The sequence below is a fragment of the Euleptes europaea genome, chromosome 13 (assembly GCF_029931775.1).
Source record: "Euleptes europaea isolate rEulEur1 chromosome 13, rEulEur1.hap1, whole genome shotgun sequence".
Taxonomy (NCBI): Eukaryota; Metazoa; Chordata; class Lepidosauria; order Squamata; family Sphaerodactylidae; genus Euleptes; species Euleptes europaea.
Genome location: NC_079324.1, coordinates 36,999,852 through 37,022,239, shown reverse-complemented (window position 1 = coordinate 37,022,239; position 22,388 = coordinate 36,999,852). Strand labels below are relative to the sequence as shown.

The following is a 22,388-nucleotide window of genomic DNA, read 5'->3' as shown; positions in this document are numbered from 1 at the left end:
AGAAATATATCTATTATTATTCAGAGGCACTCTTGCTGCAGCAGTATAAAATGTTTTGAATCGAACACAAAGTAGGAGGAGGCCAAAAGACAGTCAGAGGATGGAAGGGAGTTATACTTTCATGAAAAGGAAGTGGGGAAAGCTTGTTTCTGAGGCAGGAAGTCCTGTGTGACTAAATGGGTGTCTTACACATTCACAGCTGTGTGCCGCGATCTTGCTGACCTCTCACAAGGAATGAAAAACCCAGAGGTTATTTGAAAAGCAATCTTCTTCGGCTATTTGCAACTTTTTGTCTCTCTCTGTCTGCAATACCAACTGGTGGGAACTGATGGTTGGATTTCTCATGCGGCTATTAAAAGGCACAAACGTCTTGTAAAGGCCTCTTGTGGGGGAGGAGTGTGTGCATCCAGAGGCTGTATGTTGCCCTTCAGACAGTAGCTCAACCTGAATCTACATGGGCATAAAATACACACTCCTACTATAGTGGCAGCAGCAGCAAGTGTGGCAAGAACTGGTAAGAGTGGCAGCTACATACTCCATTGTTGCTGTGCTCATTGCTGCCACTAGGGTTGCCAACCTCCAGGTTCTAGTTGGAGATCTCCTGCTATTACAACTGATCTCCAGCCGACAGAGAACAGTTCACCTGGAGAACATGGTCGCTTTGGCAATTGGACTGTATGGCACTGAAGTCCCTGCCCTCCTCAGGCTCCACCCCAAAAACCTCCCGCCGGTGGCGAAGAGGGACCAGGCAACCCTAGGTGCCACCATCCTCTCCCTCCCCCTATTTTTCATGGCACCTGTGCAACATCGCTGACACAACCGTGTTTTCAGCTGCCCCACTCCTCCCTGAAAAAACCTTTTCCCTCTCACTTTTCATTTCTATACTGAGCCACACTGCAGAGCTACAGTGTGCCTCAGCAGGGAAAGGGGAAGTACCCTTTAAAGGGCTACAAAGAAAAGATGCATGGTATTTCACAGCATTTTGAAAGTGGACTTAACTCCACCCCCACCACATAGTGGCCATGTGTGAAAAATGAGGGTTTTATTTTCTTCAGTTCAAACAGCTTACTGCAGGGGCTTCTACAGACCATATGGAGGGAAATCCCTGTGTGGATGCAGCCTCTGAGTACTTGCTACTGAGCCGGATAGGACTTGTGTTCTTGTAACTACAGATGATAAGCAGCCTGGTTAATTCTTCTATTGTTGCACTAGGGTTGCCAACCTCCAGGTGGTAGCTGGAGATCTGCTATTACAACTGATCTCCAGGTGATAGAGATCAGTTCCCCTGGAGAAAATGGCTGCTTTGGCCATTGAACTCTATGGCATTGAACTCTATGGCATCCTCTCTCCAAACCCTGCCCTCCTCAGGCTCCACCCCCAAAATCTCCAGGTAATTCCCAACCATTAGCCAGTAACCCTATGTTGCACAGTGCATAGGCAGCCTGGTTAGTTCTTCTTTTTATGATTGTAAATATTTATGTATATAATATTGTCGAAGGCTTTCACGGTCAGAGTTCATTGGTTCTTGTAGGTTATCCGGGCTGTGTAACCGTGGTCTTGGAATTTTCTTTCCTGACGTTTCGCCAGCAACTGTGGCAGGCATCTTCAGAGTAGTAACACTGAAGGACAGTGTCTCTCAGTGTCAAGGGTGTAGGAAGAGTAATATATAGTCAGAAAGGGGTTGGGTTTGAGCTGAGTATTGTCCTGCAAAAGTATTGTCCTGTAAGTATCAAGATAATGTGCTAATGAGGGTATGGTATGTTAATATGGAACCATTGTATCCTGAAGTGATCTGTTAATGTGTGTAATCCAAAGCTAATCTGTATGGCTATTGTTGAATGCTGTCTTTGTCTGGAGGTTTTTCAGGGCAGGAAGCCAAGCCTTATTCATTCTTAAACTCTCCTCTTTTCTGTTAAAGTTGTGCTGATGTTTATGAATTTCAATGGCTTCTCTGTGCAATCTGACAAAATAGTTGGTAGAATTGTCCAGTCTTTCAGTGTCTTGGAATAAGACCCTGTGTCCTGTTTGTGTCAGTCCATGTCCAGCCACTGCTGATTTCTCAGGTTGGCCAAGTCTGCAGTATCTTTCATGTTCTTTTATCCTTGTTTGTATGCTGCGTTTTGTGGTCCCGATGTAAACTTCTCCACAGCTGCAAGGTATACGATATACTCCTGCAGAGGTGAGGGGGTCTCTTTTGTCTTTTGCTGATCGTAGCATTTGTTGTATTTTCTTGGTGGGTTTAAACACTGTTTGTAGGTTATGTTTTTTCAAAAGTTTCTCCATCCTATCAGTGACTCCTTTAATAAATGGCAAGAATACCTTTCCTATGGGAGACTGTTTTTCTTGAGTTTTCTGATTTTTGTTTGGTTTAATGGCCCTTCTGATTTCATTCTTGGAGTAGCCGTTTGCTAGCAGTGCGTGATTTAGATGATTAGTTTCTTCCTTGAGAAACTGTGGTTCACAGATCCGTCTTGCACGGTCCATTAATGTTTTGATTATTCCTCTTTTCTGTCGGGGGTGGTGGTTGGAGTTTTATGTATATAGTTTTGAAAACATAATTTTTGACTTTCCTGAGACTACAAGAAAACATACTATCAGAGGTTCATACTTAGAGAACACAAGAACGTCAGAGCAGCCATGCTTGATTGGACCAGTAGGGTTGCCAGGTCCCTCTTCGCCACCGGTGGGAGGTTTTGGGGGGCGGAGCCTGAGGAGGGAGCGATTTGGGGAGGGGAGGGACTTCAATGCCATAGAGTTCAATTGCCAAAGTGGCCATTTTTCTCCAGGTGATCTGATCTCTATCGGCTGGAGATCAGTTGAATTAGCAGGAGATCTCCTGCTACTACCTGGCAGTTAGCAACCCTCTGGACCAGTCATCCATCTAGTTCAGCATTCTGTTTCTAACAGTGACCCAGTCAGATGCCACAGGGAAGCTCCATTTCCCTCCATGCTCTTGATAATGCAAGAGTTTTCTTTGCACTGAGAGAGCAGGTTTCTTAGCAGCCATGCAAAAAGTCAGTAACTTTACTTCTGTCCCTTCGCCAGAGTTTTTCCTTCCTGGCCGCCCCATTGCAAACTCACCCAGCACAGAAAGGCGACATTGTCACCCTGTTTGCGCCAGGTAGTGCCGTGTCGATGGTTTGCCAAGCAGCTCCTTGGAGCTCTGCCCATGCTTTTCTGCAAACGCTGTTGCCAGGATACAAAGCATACGGCAAATGTTTATTTCAACAGCAATGCCTTTTATTCCTTCTCAGCAGCTTTCTCAGGCTGCAGTCATGTGTGAATGTTTTTGGAGAGATTGGGGGGGCATGGCCAAGGCCCAAGTGGTAGAAATGATCATTGCAGCCAATGCAAGATGAAGTGATGGTGGTCAGACACTGCGGCAAGTTGCATACCAAAATTTTATCTATTTGCCTTTATTTATAGTCCGCATTTCTGACAGTGACTCCAGGTGTATTACACACATTGAGTCGGTACAATCAACAAAATGGGACATTTAATAACTAATGTATTCGGATTTTAGAAGACTAGAACCATTAGAAAGAAGCATAAGTATTCACATGACACATTAAGAGGTACAGAAATTATGTAATTTATCCCCCCAACTAAGGTTGGAGGTTACTGCCTGGCCTGGTTTTTTCAGTGGCTCTATTTCTTGAATTTTACTGTTGCCATCTTGTTTTATTTGTTGCTGGGAAGTTGATTTTAAATATGTTTTAATCTATGTTTTATATAAAATGTTGTTACCCGCTCTGAGCCCAGCTCGCTGGGAGTGAGGGCGGGATATAAGTGTGAGGAAATAAACAAATACATAAATAAAATAATAGGGTCCTACTACAATAAACTATACACAACAGTATAGACCACAGTCCCAATCGTTTATCCAGGTAAGTTTGTGAACTATTCTGTAGTGCAGTCCTATTGCCTGCGCAGAAAAGCCCTCTTGAATAGTTCAATTCTGCATAGTTTGCAGAAGGCCAGGAGAGTGGGAGCTTTCCTGACCTCAGGCAAAACATTCCACAAGATGAGAGCCATAATGCAGAAAGCATGTGTACAGGCTGTTATTGATTTTGCCCATTTGCAGGTTGGCACCTGCAGAAGCCCCTGCTGACCTGAATGAAGTTGTCGTGGGAGAGCACAGGGAGAGAGGCGGTCCAGCAAATCAGAGGGGACCAAGCCATGAAAGGCTTTGTATGAGACAGCCAATACCTTAAACTGAGCCTGGTAACAAATGGGCAGCCAATAGTCTGCAGAATGAAATATGCATGCTCCGTCTAGCTCCCGTTAATAGCCGAGCTGCGGTATTCTGGACCAGTTGGAGTTTCTGAGTTGATTTTGAGGGGAGACCAATGTACAGTGCATTACAGTGGTGTAGTCTCAATGTTACTATGGCATCCAGTAAAGCCTTTGATAAAGTCCCCCATGAGCTTCTTGAAACAAAGCTAGTAAAATGTGGGCTGGACACTGCTACTGTTAGGTGGATTGGTAATTGGTTGACCAACCGAACCCAAAGGGTGCTCATTAATGGCACAACTTCATCCTGAAGAGGAGTGACCAGTGGGGTACCACAGGGGTCTGTCCTGGGACCGGTACTATTTAATATTTTTATAAATGACTTGGATGATGGAATAGAGAGCATGCTAATCAAATGTGCAGATGACAACAAGTTAGGAGTAGTAGTTAATACCCCAGAGGGTAGGGTCAGAGTTCAGAATGACCTTGATAGACTGGAGAGCTGGGCCATAAGTAATAAAATTGATTTCAATAGGGAGAAGTGTAAAGTACTTCACCTAGGCAGAAACAACATAAGGCACAGGTACAGGATGGGAGATAGTTAGTTTGACAACGGTACATGTGAAAGAGATCTGGGAGTCTTAGTGGACCACAAACTGAACATGAGTCAACAGTGTGATATGGCGGCTAAGAAGGCCAATGCAATTCTGGGCTGCATCAATAGGAGTATTGTGTCTAGATCAAAGGAAGTAATACTACCACTGTATTCTGCATTGGTCAGACCTCACTTAGAATGCTGTGTCCAGTTTTGGGCTCCACAATTTAAGAAGGATGTTGACAAGTTGGAGCATGTCCAGAGGAGGGCAACCAGAATGGTCAAAGGCCTGGAATCCATGCCCTATGAGGAGAGACTTAGGGAGTTGGGTTTGTTTAGTTTGGAGAAGAAAAGGTTGAGGGGAGACATGATAGCCATGTTTAAATATTTGAAGGGATGTCATGTTGATGAGGGAACTAGCTTGTTCTCTGTTGCTCCAGAGACTAGGACACGGAGTAATGGGTTTAAACTAATAGAAAAGCGATTCCACCTAAACATTAGGAAGAACTTTCTGACGGTGAGGGCAGTTCGACGGTGGAATGTGCTGGGCTGCCTCGGAGGGTGGTGGAGTCCCCATCTTTGGAGGTCTTTAAGCAGAGGCTTGATGGCCATCTGTTGGGAGTGCTTTGATTGTGGGATCCTGCATGGCGGGGGGAGGGTTGGGGTCACTGGGGATGTGTGGGGAGGTAGTTGTTAATTTCCTGCATTGTGTAGGGGGTTGGACTAGATGACCCTGGTAGTCCCTTCCAACTCTATGATTCTATGATCCAGGTGACCAAGTCAGCTGTATCAAGGTAAGGGGCCATCTTATGAGCTATGCTGAGTTGGTAGAAAGCCTTTTTTGCAGTTGCATTAACTTGCTTCTCCAGTAATAAAGCTGGATTCACTATGACCCCAAGGCTTTTAACTGAGTCAGCAAGGGACAGTTGAAAGTGGAGAGAGCAATGTCCTTCAAGGCTTCCACCTTTCCATCCAGCATTACCTCTTTTCTGGGTTTAGTTTCAATTTGTTCACTTTTAGCTAGTTAAGCACTGTGGCCAGGCAGCTATTCAGGACCTTTGCAGCATCACCAGTAGTTTTGATATATAAGGATATATACAGCTGAGTATCAGCAGCATATTGATGACAACCAACCCCCAAAATACATATGAATTGTCCTAAGGGTGTTACATAGAGATTAGAAAGCATGGGGACAGAATTGTGCCCTGTGGACCTCCACAGGATAGATCCCACACAGATGACAACTGCAAAAAACTTGGCAAAAGCATTACAGCTGATTGCCTGTTCCTGGGACACTGGAAGCTTAGATTTAGGCAAATACTGAGCACCTCAAATAATTGGGATGTATGTGAACTAGCTGATGCTATTATAGTAGAATAGTAACCTTTCTTTGCTGCTGTCACCGCTGCTTAATAGGTCTTACAATTAGCTCTATAGCATAATCTGTCAGATTCAGTACAAGTTCTCCACCAGCGTTGTTCTAGACGTCTCCCAACCATTTTCAGATCACCCAGATCCATGGTAAACCACGGGCTTATGTAACATATACCTGGCCAGGTATTCTAGTTCCTTAGTCACAGTAATGAATCATCATGATGTAGCTACATCCACCCTCTTTATCACTGGTACTCAGACGCAATTTGTAGATCTGCAGCAAACTGAGCAGATCATTTAGAGCAACCTCAATGTACCTTCCTATAATGACTTTAAATTAAATTATCCTTGACAGATGCAAATTTATGGGCTGTGTACACAATCTGTTATCCTAAAGTTTGATCATTCAGGGGGTAAATGCAATGTAAGTTCCTGTGCAGATCATTTTACATTTCAGATTTAATTACAGCTTGAACCCCACACCATGCATGCTTCAAGAGGGCCTGGAGAGATCCCAAACATGCATCAAAGTGGTATAATCTGACTTGGAAGATGGCTATCACAATGAAACTTGATATGTACATTTATGTCATAATTCTCAGTTTGAACACCAAGTCAATTTCCTGCAGCCTGGGCAGAGAAGGGACAGGGCAGAAGAAAAGATGCAAAAGTAAACTGCAATGCAATATCTGAAGTGAGGCTCCTCAAGCCACTAGAGTAAATTAAATATTTGAGGTGTTAGAGCAGAAGCATGCACCATCCTTCCCCCAGTCCCCTTGTACAGTAGCCCTGTAGTCCTCTTTTCCTTTTGCTTCTACACAGCCAGGAAAGTATGCAGACTGTAGCCACACCATCATACCTGTCAGTTATGGGGATAAGTTTCTTTTTCCTACCACTAAACTCCTGAAAATGTCTACAGATCTGTTTGGGGACTTAATCCTGTTGAAACCATAAAGTCCAGAATCCTTTTCCCAGCACCGGCCACCAGATTCCTTGAGGAAGCCCACAAGCAGGACAGAAAACAACAGGCCCAGTACATGGTTTGTCTCCCAATCAAGTGGTTTTCAGAGGTATATTACCGCTGAACTTCCACTACCAACAGCTGCCGACAGACCTCTTTTTCTGGCTTCTGAGTCTAGGTTCCAAACATAACTAACTGCTGTGCCGACACTAGTGTAACACAGGTTTCTAAATGAGAAGTAATGGAATTTTTAGTCATATTTGGCTGAACCAAGGACGATATTCAGGCTATATTTAGCCTATGGCCCTAAAGAGGTCAAGCAGCACAGGAAGCCTCTGCTGCTTTTCCAAACATTAGGAATTATTCAGAAAAACCAGACCTCTGAAATATGAAGTTACATTAGAAGCAATGCAGGCCTGTTTATGAGCTCAATGACGATTCAGAAATTCAATGAATGGGTACTGTTGAATGTCCTGAATGGTTGCAGGCTGCAATTAAGGTTGGGTTCCATTTTAAAAATATCCCACTTTTCAATGTCTTCATTATTTCACTTAAGATGTGTAAATATTGGCACATAGCACAAGCTCTCAAAAAGTATCACAAAATATTCAACCTGGGAGACTGGAATAAGGTTGGGAAGAGCTAACTGTTGGCAGCTAACTGAGAAATGTTATAAAGCCCTCACTTCAGATGTTTAGGAGGTGCTTTGTTTTTAAGATGGGAAGGGAGAAAAAGGGTAAGCAAAGGTTTTAACACTTTTTCAAAACAGGAAAATCCTAACCGTGCTTAACTGATATAACCGATGAATATTTTTAAAATTGTTTTAGCTTTGAGTCACAAGGAGTTTCAAATATCTGGCATTATTCATATTAGTTGAAGTTTTCATCTTAAAAGATGTGTGTGTGCTGTCAAGTCACAGATGACTTATGGCGACCCCGCAGGGTTTTCAAGTCAAGACATGTATGGAGGTGGATTGCCATTGCCTGCCTCTGTGTGGGCTGAGAGAGTTCGGAGAGAACTGTGATTGGCCCATGGTCACTCAGCAGGCTTCATGGGAAGGAGTGGGGAACTGAACCTGGTTCACCAGATTAGAGTCTGTCTCTCTTAACCACTACACCATGCTGTCTCTCTTTATCTTAAAATTTACACAGGTATAATACATTCGTTGTTCGCTTAATTTATACTGGTGAAAGAATATACAAGCTTTTGAGTTGGGTGATACTTTGTAGGTAAAAGGAAAGAGCCTCATCTGACAACATCATCTGAGAGTCATGATCAGGGTGCCATTACTGTTTATTAATTATCTAATGTTTTAATTATTTATATGGTGTTTATTATTTTAATTGTAATTCTATGTTGTTAGCCTCACTGACCCTGGCTTTAGTTGGGAAGGGTGGGATAAAAATATAATTAATAAATAAGTCAGATTCCTTATAACTGCTTTTGAGGTCTGAGCCTTAGACTGCAGTCCTATGCATTACTTGGGGTTCAGTCCTACTTAAATAAGTGGAATTTACTTTTGAGTAAACTTGTATATGATTGAAATGCAAAATTGTACCAGCAATTAATGATTTCATTTGCATCAGAATGTAAGTATGTGGCACAGGTGGATATTAGAAACATAGGATTTACATTGGTGTGTCCTAAGGAAAAAGCAGGCCTTCTTGGCTATGCAAACCCTGCTGCTCAGGAAAGGACATCTTCATCCCACCCCAGGAAACCCTTTGCTACTGCTAGCACACTTTAAAGTGATTCCTGTTTTAAATCTTATACTGTCAGGTTATTCCCCAATTCCTTGTACAGAAATCATTTCCATGTTGGCAAGAGTATATTTTCAGCAATCAATTGCAGAAATTTATTTTATTTAAAAATTTATTTTATTTAAAATTTTATTTAATTTATTTAAATTTATTTTATTTAAAACACTTTTCATAGGGGTCACAGTGGCTTACAATAAATACTACAGAAATACCAATGTTTCAAGATCCTACACACATGCAAATGACTGTATGTGCTAAATGTTTCATAAAACTCTTTTACAAACCAAACAAACCTTTACAAATAAACATTGCACTGTTTGTTATGTATTTTTTTATTTCAAGATCCTACACAAATGCAAATGACTGTATGTGCTAAATGTTTCATCAAACTCTTTTACAAACCAAACAAACCTTTACAAATAAACATTGCGCTGTTTATGTTATGTATTATATTTTTATTTCTCTGTTGTCCAGTTTTAAAATCCTGGTTTATTACATTGTTTGCTGTATGTATCACAATTGTTTTATTATGTTTTAATGGTGTAATCTGCCTTGATTCTTAGTGAGAAAGGTGGAATATAAATGAAATAAACAAATAAATAAATCAGCATTGACCCCAACATTGTAGGAGCCGCTGAGATGCTCAGGAGAAAACCAGAGCATGTAAATATTTTAAATAAACAAATACTACAGGTTGAATAAGAGGAAGGCACTGGCAAACCACCTCTGTCAGTATCTTGCCATGAAAACCCCAAAAGGGGTCGCCATAAGTCGGCTGCGACTTGACGGCACTTTACACACACACACACAGGTTGAATATCCCATATCTGGACTGTTTGGGACCAGAAGTGTTTCGTATTTCAGATCTTTCCGTATATTGGAATATTTTGGAATTTTTGCATATATATAATGAGATATCTTGGGGATGGGACCCAAATTCATTTATGTTTCATATACACTTTATACAGATAGCCTGAATGTAATTTTAAACAATATGTTTAATAATTTTGTGTACATTGAACCACCGAAAGCAAAGGGTTACTATCTCACCAGAATACCTCTATCAGCTGTTAAATAAGAGCAACAACAAACTAACAACGGCAGGCTTTCAGTCTCCTCCTAGGATGCAGTGTATAGGTGTGAGGAAACACTGAAAGCAGGCAGCACGGATCTGCCTGCATGCCGGCTTGAAAGGTCTGGTTTTCGGATCAGTCTGGATATGGGATGTCCAGGTAAAGGATACTCCACCTGTACTACCACACTTCTTTCCACTCTGATAGAGGATCCCCATTTCTCGCTATGCCCCTTTCCCACCATCTTCCCCAGTTTGGCCCACAATCTTTCCTCTCAGCCGCTTCTAGCCCGCATGCTTTCTCCTCTTGACTTCTCATGCAGGCCATCAGTTCCTGGGGCCATTCTCATGGGTTCTCAACAAGGAGGGGATTTTAGGGTTCCGGAGGGGTGGGAATTGGGACCACTATTCAGCAAAGTGTGATGTCCTGTAGATTATGTACAATCTGTAAAATTATAGTGGGTTTTTTTTTTAGTTAGACTAACTTGGGAAGGGGGGAATTATATTCTGAACAATGGTGAAAGGGGGAGTGGAGCAAAAAAAGGTTGAGAACCACTGCCGCAGATGTTTCACCATACTCTTCTTGGCTCAAGCTCCTCCATGTTATTTCCCGCTCAATCCCCAGTTCAGGACTCCACTACCCTATTAGCTACCCAAACCTTTTTAGCTCCTTCTCTATGCTTCTCTGCGGGTATTTCTCCCCACTGCCCCCCTCAGCGGTCCCATACTCAGAGCCTAGTTTCAGCTTACCATAACTGACACACACACCCTCTCAGCCTCCCTTGACATGAAACCCCACTTCTCTCAATCTAATCTCTCTTCCCTCAAACCCCTTGCTCCTATTTTATGTCAAGGGGAAGGGGCTGTGGCTCAGCAGTGGAGCCTCTGCTTGGCATGCAGGGTCCCTGGTTCAATCCCCGGCGTCTCCAGTTAAAGGCACTAGGCAAGCAGGTGATGTGAAAGCCCTCTGCCGGAGACCCTGGAGAGCCGCTGCTGGTCTGAGCAACACTGACTTTCACATCACATTCAACCGAGGGTCTGATTCAGTATAAGGCAGCTTCATGTGTTGTTAAACCACATGAATTTGGTGTCCAGGATCTCCCTTCATTTTTGGGGAGGGGCTGTGGCTCAGCGGTACAGCATCTGCTCGGCATGCAGAAGTTCCCAGGTTCAATCCCTGGCATCTCCAGTTAAAGGGACTAGGCAGGTAGGTGATGTGAAAGACCTCTAACAGACCCTGGAGAGCTGCTGCCGGTCTGAGTAGACAATACCGTCTTTGATGGACCAAGGGTCTGATTCAGTAGAAGGCAGCTTCCTGTGTTCCTGTGAACGTATTTGAAGCAAACACCTAGTTTAAGCCGCAGCCAACAACGACCCCTCCCCCACCCAATCCCCCTTCATCTCCACCCCTCCCCCACCCCTTCACCCCCAATCCCTCTTCATCTCCCCCCTCCCCCCAATCCCCCTTCACCCCCAATCCCCCTTCATCTCCCCCCTCCCCCAATCCCCCTTCATCTCCACCCCTCCCCTCCCCCCAATCCCCCTTCATCTCCACCCCTCCCCTCCCCCCAATCCCTCTTCATCTCCCCCCTCCCCCTTCACCCCCAATCCCCCTTCATCTCCCCCCTCCCCCAATCCCCCTTCATCTCCCCCCTCCCCTCCCCCCAATCCCCCTTCATCTCCATCCCTCCCCCCAATCCCTTCATCTCCACCCCTCCTCCACCCCTTCCCTCTCCCAATCCCTTCATCTCCACCCCTCCCCCTCTCCCCAATCCCCCTTCATCTCCACCCCTCCCCCACCCCTTCACCCCCAATCCCCCTTCACCCCCTCCCCTCCCTCTCTCCCCTCCCCCCCGTAGGCGGGCAAAGGGTGACGCTGCCGAGGCGGAGGCCGCGTCTGCCCTCCTCCTCCTGTCCGGGCCAGAGGAAGGGGCCGGAGCGCCGACCAAGGCCGGGAAGAGGCGACAAGGCCCTGTGGCGGCGGCGGCGGCGTTCCCCTGCCTAGCCCGCTCGGCCACCCTCTTGCCCTCTCCCAACATGGCCGCAGAGTCCTCCTCCTCCTCCCGCTGAGGCGACCCCGCGCAGACCCGGCCCGCTTTCTCGGCCGGGCCTCCGTCCCCTTCTGCCCGCCGCCGCCGCCGCCGCCTGCCTCTTTCTCTCCCCGCTTCCTCGCCGGGCCTCCCGGGGAGGAAGCGGGTCATGGGCTGCGGCAGAGGAGGAGGAGGAGGAGCCGACGCCGGGCAGGCCGCGCCGACCTCGCTCGCAGCAGCAGCAGCAGCAGCCGCGGCGGCACCACCACCACCGCCCCCGAGGCCCGGCCGCCGCTAGCCCCGCACCCAGCCCCGGCGAGCGGAGGGAGGAGGGCGCGGCACAGGCGCTCCCCCGGCCGCCGCTGTCGTGGGGGGCGGGAAAGAGGGCTGAGGTAAGCGGGAAGGGCTCGGCCGGCTCCGCTTCCTCGCTCCTCCTCCGGGAAAAGAAGCGAAACCTGCGGCTGAGGCCTTGGGGAGGGGAGGGGGGGCTGAGAGGATGTGTGTGAATAGTGGGGGGGGGAGGGGATGTGGGGACTAAGAGGGGCTCGTGGGAGCCCGGGGTGAGCTGGCTTGTTGTGGGTCTGAGGAGGAGGAGGCCTTTCTTTCTCAGTCACCCCCCCACAACTTCCCTCCACCAGCACAAGCCATTCTTCTCCCCCCCCCACCCCTTCCCATCCAGGTCAGGACAACCTTGATCCTCCTAAAGGAGGATCAAGGTTGTCCTGACCTGGATGGGAAGAGGTGAGGGGGGGGGATAGGAATGGCTTGTGCTGGTGGAGGGAAGCTGGGGGGGGGGTGACTGAGAAAGAAAGGCTGATAACTAGGAGGAGGCGAGCCATTCTTCTCCCCCCCCTTCCCATCCAGGTCAGGACAACCTTGATCCTCCCCCCCCCCTCAGCTTCCCTCCACCAACACAAGCCATTCTTCTTCTCCCCCCCCCCCCTTCCCATCCAAGGTTGTCCTGACCTGGATGGGAAGGGGGGGGGGAAGAAGAAGAATGGCTTGTGCTGGTGGAGGGAAGCTGGGGTGGGGGGGGTGACTGAGAAAGAAAGGCTGATAACTAGGAGGAGGCGAGGAACGGGGCAGGAGGCTCAAGGACGGAGTCTGGATATGTGGAGGATTCCTCCAGTCTTCTTTCTCTCTCCCCCCACCCAGTAAAAGTGATTGATGCAGCTTGTTTTTTTTTCCCTTCTCCTCTCCCCCCCCCCTCCCCGTTGCCTTGCAGGCCTCCCTGAAGCCCTCCCAGCGCCTTTTTCCTTACAGCAGCACCAGCAGGAGGAGGAAGAAGAGAGAGAGAGAGAGAGAGCGCAAAGGGGGGGGGCGGATTGAGGCCACCATGGCCCATTCGCCCGTAGCTGTGCAGGTGCCTGGCATGCAGGTGAGAAAGTGCACATGGTGGTATTGGTATAATTGTGCTAGGGTTTTCGCACTTGCTGTCATTGTTAGGACACGGTGTGGCAACCTTATTGGAACAGTGGCTGAGAAGTTTTGCCTTTCAAGTCCTTTGATTATTGTATGCAGTGGCAAGTAACCTGACAAAAGTGGGGGGGGGGTGTTTGTTGTAAAGATATTTTTGAAGGGCAACTTTGAACAAAAGGTTCAGATTTTAGATACAGGAGGAACTTGATTAACTGTTTGTGCAAAGAGGTGGCTAAAGGGCACAGGTTGAAGTGAGGGGAAGTTTTGGGTGTGAAGCTGTTTCTACTATGTAGCTTTCATCCAGTATGTTCATACAAAGTGTACATTGCCTACCTTGGGAGAAGTCACTGGCTCTGAGGGCTTAAATTGCCTATTTCCCCCCATAATGTACCTTTACAGTTATTTGTGTTAAACACTAGATAACCCCAGAATATCTTAATGTGGTTATTAGCAGCTTATTTTGCAGCAATTGACCCTATTTTCTCCTTTGATTCAAAAATTATCTAGCCTAGAGTTGTTCTTTTAAAGGAGGCGCCATATTTTGTTATGAACACTGGAAGGGGTTGCAAGATATTGCCAGTTTTCCTGTGATTGGGAGTGGGATGTGATCAGTTTGCTGCAGCATGGAAACAATTTTGTTATTAATACAATGGGTGCTGTTGCTTTGATATTAAGCACAGACTCCAGTTTTCATTGTTAGATGGAGTCCCAGCTGGACAAAGGGTTGGGAGTTTTGGGGATGTAACACAATGTTGTAGAACTGTATGTATAACATCACAGAACATTACCCTGGATCAAAACGTGTAGCAGAAGAAAACACATAGATGGATTTAAAGAAGGGAAGTACTTGTCACTTTAGCTGTGGGTAAAATCTTTAGCAGCCAGTCTCTGGAACCAATCTCTTCGTTGGGGGGCTTGATTTTTCTGGTGATTTTCTAATGTGTTTGGCACATATGTAATGGCATTAAGCTTTTTTTAAAAAAAATGAGGGAGCAAGAGAGCGCAAAAGCTTCCTAGCAGCAAAACAGGCTTTACTATTGAGATTTTCTTTTCCTTGATCAGTTTACATCTAGCTCTGTTTATGGATCAAAAGCTTTTGATTCCACTTGGGTTTATCTTCTGAATCCAATATGTCACTCTCCAATTACTTTAATTTTTCTCTAATTCTGTCACATGCATCAAGGAGCTGGTCAACAAAAATTAATCTGAAAGTATGCACACAAGCTTCTTGGAAAAGCTTATAGTACTGTGTGCTCTTGCATTTGGTATTTTCTCAAAGCAAATGGTTTCTGATCTTCAGTAGAATTTATGAGAGTTCAGACTTAACCAGATTTCCCACAAAGCATAGTTTTCTAAACTTCAGTGTAGATAATTATTTTGAAAATTTAATATCACACTGTAATTTTGTCAGACTTTTAAAATGCAGCTTCCTTTGCATGTGTGTTTTCTTAAATAATTATTTGTAGTAGGGGGAGTGGGAATGTTTTTGTTCATAAATTTTGTGTGTCACCCAGTGCTAAACAACTACTATGAATGATGAAAAAGAGAAAAGGAAATCAGTTCCTATTTGTACTGAAAGTTGTATATACTGCAAAATTTAGGAAGCATCTTGATTTGAAGCTCTGTTTCAAATTTCACATTAAGCTTGATATTGTGTGTGTATAAAGTGCCTTCAAGTCGCAGCCGACTTATGGCGACCCCTTTTGGGGTTTTCATGGCAAGAGACTAACAAGAGGTGGTTTGCCAGTGCCTTCCTCTGCACAGCAACCCTGGTATTCCTTGGTGGTCTCCCCTCTAAATACTAACCAGGGCTGACCCTGCTTAGCTCCTGAGATCTGACGAAATCAGGCTAGCCTGGGCCATCCAGGTCAGGGCTAAGCTTGATATTAGATGGTTGAATAGTCGGTAATTCTGGAGTGTAAGGGATGTTTAGAAATTTACCAGTTAGAACATATTTAGGAGAGCTGTGGAAAGGTTTCTTGAGATTGCGAATAATACATGTGTTATTAACTTCTTGTTAAATGTTTGACATAGTTTGCCTTATTTCATATTTCCTTGCTTTCATACCATCTTAGGGCTTATATTGGAGCATTGTGATAAATTCACACCAATAAACTTTCGTTATGAGAATAAACCTGTGGAATCCATGCTTTTGTACCCTCCCCCCATGTGTAGTTAGGCAATTAAACCTTTCTGCTTTCACATTGAACCAGTTTGAAATCCTAGTTTTGACAGAGAACAAACCATAGTTTGGTTTACTGTGAAGTGTTCTGATTTCTAACCATGTGTGAGGGAGAAGGAATGCATGCGCCCAAGGATTCCACAGGCTTTTCCCCATTACAACAAACCTTGGTTTGTCACTGTGTAAATATTTCCAGTGTTTCTTTGTCAATTCTTTAATCCTTGCAAACGCAGTATGAGGTACTGGTTCTGGTACGGTTGTTTTCCACATGGAATCAGACTTGAATTCTAGCATTCTACACACCAAAGTACAGAAATTGTAGCTATGCATGAAAAGCCTGGTTTAAGCGACGTAGGAACTGGCAGCGCATACAGTGACAGAATATAATTTCCTGGAGGGGACTCAGGGGAATCCCTCAAGCAGGGCAGCAACAAAAATTAAAATGTACTAACAGCTGATCTGCATGGCAGAATTCAGTAATCGGGCCCAGTGATTATTCAAGGAGCTTTATAAATTTTTAAGTTTTTATACATGTATTTCCTTGTTTTTGCTTGATTCATTCATGTTGTATCATATTGGCTTCTAATACTTATCATATCATCTGCATTTTTACAAAGTTTGACTTTCTTTTTTGCCTTGGAAGTGTAGGAATGTGGAGGAGGTAGAGAGAAGAGAGATGTAGGTTTGGGGATGGGATTAAATGCAGGAGCAGTTGGTTGAAGATTGTGGGTCCCTCGGGTGAGTCAGTTAATCATTTACACTAGCAAGAAGGCCTGCTTAGCTGGCGATCACTTTCTGAGACACCAATAATTGGGAGCCTACAATTTCTTCAAACCATCTTCACCAATTAGGAGGGTTGGAAATTTAATTGATTATTGAGTTGTTGAATTATAAAATTTTCTTTACTCACTTTCCCCCTCTGTCTCCTAAGTCCTGCAAAATCAGTTTTGTTCATGCACATGAGATGCAGGGTTTTTTATATTTGAAAAAGTATAATCCTGCTGTTAGACCCAAAATTGAGCCTCCAGAGCTGCTTATGAATATTGTCATTAAAAACAATGTAAATATAATGTAATGCCAAGTTAGGAATAAATTATATCAGGAAAGAAGTTTAAACTTCTTTTAATGTTCCCTTCTCATGGTTTGTTACTACATAAATGAACCAAACAGTACCACCAGGCTCTCATACTCCCTCCTCCCCCGCAACAATCTAATCAAAGACTTTTCTTTTTACAGTAAATCATAATGTCCTATTATATCCAATCCCCAAGCTGGTATTTGCTCTCTTACCTGCAAACCTGTGTTTCAAAACCAGTTTGATCCTTGTTTTGGAATTTCACATTGAAAAGGAAAATGCAAATCGCAGTTTGTGGTTTGAATGTAAAGTAGAATTATGGTTTGTGAAGAAAATGGAAGTCTTTGATTGGCTAGGATGAAAGTAAAAAAGAAATGGGGATATGGAAATTGAGGTCTCCCTAGGCTTGTTCATATAGTGGCAAATTCTGCTTTGCCATTACATCTGAGATGTACCTCTGTTGCTGTCGCCAAAAACAATTTATCCATTTATTTGCACCAGAGGTTATTAACCAACAAAGAACAGAACAATTATTAGTTTGCCTGCGAATGCAAACAAGTGTAAGTTTTTATTATTATATCAGCAACCTGAAAAATAAAATTCTCAGTCAAGTTTACGTCTTCCCAACCTGCTTGCCTGGAGCCAATCCTTTCTACAGGTGAGTAGGCAAAAGGCTGTTACACACCTGAGATAATAAGCTTACTCGAAACTCATTTTCCCTTTTCAAATAAAAAAATCTAGTTCTCCTTTTCCTTTCTGAGTTGCAATTATCCTTGGCCTGACCTCTATTCCAGGAAGAACTTTGGAGTCATTTAAAGCACTGCATTCTATTAGATAGTAAACTTTATTTAATAGCATGCTTCCTTTAACTTTGTTTATTTAACCTATATCCCTTAACTTATACATGCAGAATTAATATTTTTCTATTACTTCAGCTATACTGCTTCAGAGACTAGAGTGTGTCCTTTAGATGCTTTTTTTAAAACTTAAGACAGTGTAAACCAATTTTTTTATAATGATTGGACGCAAAGTGGAATTATTTCACGTCATCTCCTCCCCCCCCCTTTTGAGCCCCTATTAAAGAAAGAGGCTATTATAGAATTAAGATACAAATGGATTTGTCCTCTTTTAATTGTTTACTATCATTAAAGCCAGTTTTGTTATTGTAAGAGGTATTACCTTGTTTTGGATGCTGTTGAAGAAAGTATGTCTTGATTTCAGGAAGTATAAACTGATCTAAGTTCGAACAGAGCATGCCCCAATGGTTATGTGAAAATTAGCAATGTGGGAAAGAGATTGTGTATATGTGTTCACTCATACCTTCATGTATTGAACTTATTTAACTAAATTAGAAACATGGAAGAAATTGGTGTTCTGTGCTGATCATTAACTGTATTACAAATTTTAGTCTGTGTTCTTTAAATGATTAGCCTCCCATATAGTTTGAATGAACAAGAATCAGTGATGTTTTATATATGCTGTTCAAGAAGAACCCTCTTTTGGACCAGACCAAAGACCCACCTAGTCCAGCATCCTATTTCCAGCAGTGGCCAGCATGATGCTTCCAGAAATCCAACAAGGAGGCACAAAGACCTCATGTGCTCATTTCAGCATAAGTGTGATTTCTGGGCTGTGTGTGTAAAGTGCCATCAAGTTGCTTCCAACTTATGGCAACCTCAGCAAGGGGCTTTCAAGGCAAGTGAGAAGTAGAGGTGGTTTGCTGTTGCCTTCCTTTGCAGGGTATTCCTTGGTGGTTTCCCTTCCAAGTACCAACCCTCCTTAGCTTCTATGATCTGATGAGACTGGGCTCTACCGTGCCACCTTCCCTCCTTCTGGACTGTAGAGAAATGAATATTTTAAGTTTAGTGTTAATATTTCCATGGAATTTATGCAAACAGATGCTCTGGAAATAGCTTGCACACTATCACTCTGTACCGGTTTTAGTCTGCTAGCTTTTGGAAGGTATGTGCTGAAGTTAATCTAAAAGAATGATGTCTGAGCTAAAAGATATGGAAATTCTGTTGCAAGCCTATGGAAAGCCTGCACCACATATTACCTTGCTTCATGGAAATTCAAACATAGTTTTACAACAGAACCTCCACACTTGTGAGGAGACACTAGTCTCAGTTAAAGTGGCTTTGCTGTGTAAAGCAATATTAACAAAAAGAACTTTCCTGGAATCATGAATTGTATTTTTCACTGGTAAATGAATAAGAAAAGCTCAGTTTACAGGTACAGCTGCATCTTTAACTTTCTGACTTGAGCAAATGTTTAGCTTTGTCCTGATGAAACTACATTGTCTCCTTGTGTACCCACTCTTATGCTAGAAGATGTGCAGTGCAGCTTAAGACGCAATTGCAATACAATGCATTCTGCATTGGCTTGTTTGAAAATAGCTGCATTTGAATGGTTATCTGCAGATGTTTCTCAGCTGTCTGTCAGCATTCCCCCAAATTTCTTCAGAGAAGCCTTGTGGAGTGGCCTCACAAGAGTATTTTGATGATGGAATCTTGCAGAGTCGTGTGGAAATATGGAGGTTCCCATTCTGTTGTCACCTTTGTTGGGAGAGGAGGCATTGAATGTGGGCAGAAATACCTGAGAGGGGAGTATGTATGGCCAGAAAGAGGAGCTGCGTCACACTCTTTTCTTCATGCTGCTGTACTTCCTGGATCAGACTACAGTGTTGGAGCTGGCATTTAATCTTTAGTGATACCTGTCCACGTCAAGTTATGTTGTAAGCATACCTTCACAAAGCCCTTGCTTGGAACCTGTCCAGCAGTTCTGTTTGCTGTAGGAGGTGGAATAGAATTAACTGCTTTCTGTTAGCTTGTGTTGGTTCTTCAGGTCTGACTGGAGTTTAATGAAGCAAAAACTTGTTTTGGCTGATAGGAATTTAGAGGTGGATCTTGACTGTGAAGAACATGTCAGTGGAGTACTATTTTCGAAGTCATTTGCAGAGTTCAAACAACAGTCACGAGACTGGTGATGGAGGAAAATGCCTTCAAGTTACAGCCTGCTTATGCCACCCCCATAGGGTTTTAAAGGCAAGAGACAGAGGTGTTTTGCTGTCAGCTAGGCCCCGGATACAAACAAGATGGTTTCCCCCACGGACAAAATGGAATTTTTTGTGCACTCCGCACCCCCCCCCCGTTTGCACCCGGTCTCCTGCCCGAGGTCTGCAACTCTATGGAGACCCACCTGAGTAATCGTTGATCTGATACCTGGCCCCGCAAAACAAAGCCGGGAGCTCAGGAAGATCAGCCAGTTAATGCACGCGTTTATTTCCTGTATGCATTGTCTTAAGTCTTTACCGGTAGTTAACTTCTGTATTGTTTCTTTGTTTCTAAAATCTAATCAACCCCATTGTATTTACCCTATATATGTACCGATATTTCCCCATGCCTGTATTCTAGCCTTAAGTTTCTATGACTTGCTGAACTCGCTGACTTTCTGAATAAAACTTTTAACTCGCTGCATCGTCAGAGATTGATGTGCATTATAATGAGTGAAATAAGTATTTGATCCCTTTTGCAAAAGATGACTTTGTACTTGGTGGCAAAACCCTTGTTGACAATTACAGAGGTCAGATGTTTCTTGTAGGTGGCCACCAGGTTTGCACACATCTCAGGAGGTATTTTGTCACACTCCTCTTTGCAGATCCTCTCCAAGTCAGTAAGATTTCGAGGCTGATGTGTAGCTACTCAAACCTTTAGCTCCCTCCACAGATTTTCGATGGGATTAAGGTCTGGAGACTGGCTAGGCCACTCCAGGACCTTAATGTACTTCTTCTTGAGCCACTCCTTTGTTGCCGTGGCCATATGTTTTGGGTCATTGTCATGCTGGAATACCCATCCTCGACCCATTTTCAATGCCCTGGCTGAGGGAAGGAGGTGCTCACCCAAGATTTGACGATACATGGTCCCCTCCATCGTCCCTTCGATGCGGTGAAGGTGTCCTGTCCCCTTAGCAGAAAAACACCCCCAAAGCATAATATGTCCCCCTCCACGTTTGATGGTGGGGATGGTGTTCTTGGGGTCATAGGCAGCATTCCTCCTCCTCCAAACACGGCGAGTTGAGTTGATGCCAAAGAGCTCGATTTTGGTCTCATCTGACCACAACACTTTCACCCAGTTCTCCTCTGGGTCATTCAGATGTGCATTGGCAAACTGTGGATGGGCCTGTACATGTGCTGCTTTGAGCAAGGGGACCTTGTGGGCTGTGCAAGATCTCAGTCCTTCACGGCGTAGGCATTACCAACTGTTTTCATGGTGACTATGGTCCCAGCTGCCCTGAGATCATTGACAAGTTCCCCCCATGTAGTTCTGGGCTGCTTCATCACCGTTCTCATGATCATTGCAACTCCACGAGATGAGATCTTGCATGGAGCCCCAGACCGAGGGAGGTTGACAGTTATTTTGTGTTTCTTCCATTTGCGAATTATTGCACCAACTGTTGTCACCTTCTCACCAAGCTGCTTGGCAATAGTCTTGTAGCCCAGTCCAGCCTTGTGCAGGTCTACAGTGTTGTCCCTGACATCCTTGGACAGCTCTTTGGTCTTGGTCATGGTGGCTAGTTTGGAATCTGATGGATTGATTGCTTCTGTCGACAGGTGTCTTTTGTACAGGTACTGTAACGAGCTGGGATTACAGGTAAGACCTCTCCCTTACAGCAGGTGCTTCTAATCTCAGCTCGTTACATACAGTGAAGATACCAGGTAGCCTGACATCTGGCTGGTTGATAGGGGATCGAATCTGGCTGGTTGATAGAGGATCAAATACTTATTTCACTCATTATAATGCACATCAATCTCTGACTTTTGTCTTCTGGATTTCTGGGGTTTTTCCTGTTGTTATTCTGTCTCTCACAGCTACAATAGACCTACCATTAAAATTATGGACTGGTCATTTCTTCGTCAGAGGGCAAACGGCCAAATTTAGCAGGGGATCAAATACTTTTCCCCCTCACTGTATCTGGAAGCTTGTTGAGATTTACATAAATGTGTTTTAAAAACTTGAATGGCACAAGATTCTAAATGAGATGTGAATAAGAGTCATTACTACTGATGTTCAATGCTTTCCCCAAGATGTATGTAAAACTCAGTCTGCAGAGAAGCTAATGTTTTAGGTGCAACAAAAATAACAGATATTTAAGGAGAAAAAAAGTGAGCGTGTATATCCTAAACATTGTGACTAGGGCAAAAGTTAAAACTAGCAGAACTGCTTGGTTTGGATTTCTCTCCACCACCACCCCCACGCCCAAAAACAAGAATATAAGGGCAGCTGTGCTGGATCATACCAATTGTCCATGTAGTTCAGCATCCTGTTTCACACAGTGGCCAACCCGAAAGAAGATCACTAATACTGTAATCCCGAGCATATTTACTTGGACATAAATTCCATTGAATTCAAGTAAACATTTTTAGGATTAGGCTTTTTTCTCTCACAAACACTAGAGAGCAGAGAATATCTGCTGAAACCTATTTCAGTGTTGCTTAATTGGGAGAGAAATCAATATTCATTTAAACTTGTTGACTGTGTGCTTTGTTTTAATGAATGCCAATGGAGATTCATTGTAGATTTATAAAAGCAAGACTCTTCATGTGCTTCTCGATATTCCTGTTCTGTTGTCTGTCAAATTGCTGACTTGATCGAGCTTTGAACACTGCCTTGTCAGGAGAAAAGGAATAT

General features: G+C 44.1%; 1 protein-coding gene across 1 annotated transcript in view; it reads left to right on the top strand.

The window, feature by feature from the left end:
- The first annotated feature begins 13,325 nt into the window (after positions 1-13,325).
- The window catches only part of STK26 (serine/threonine kinase 26), a 41,667-nt gene continuing 32,604 nt past the window's right edge, over positions 13,326-22,388 (top strand). The window contains exon 1 of the mRNA XM_056859494.1: positions 13,326-13,403. Coding sequence (XP_056715472.1) covers positions 13,362-13,403 — 42 coding nt within the window. The 5' untranslated portion in view covers positions 13,326-13,361. The remainder of the gene's footprint in view (positions 13,404-22,388) is intronic.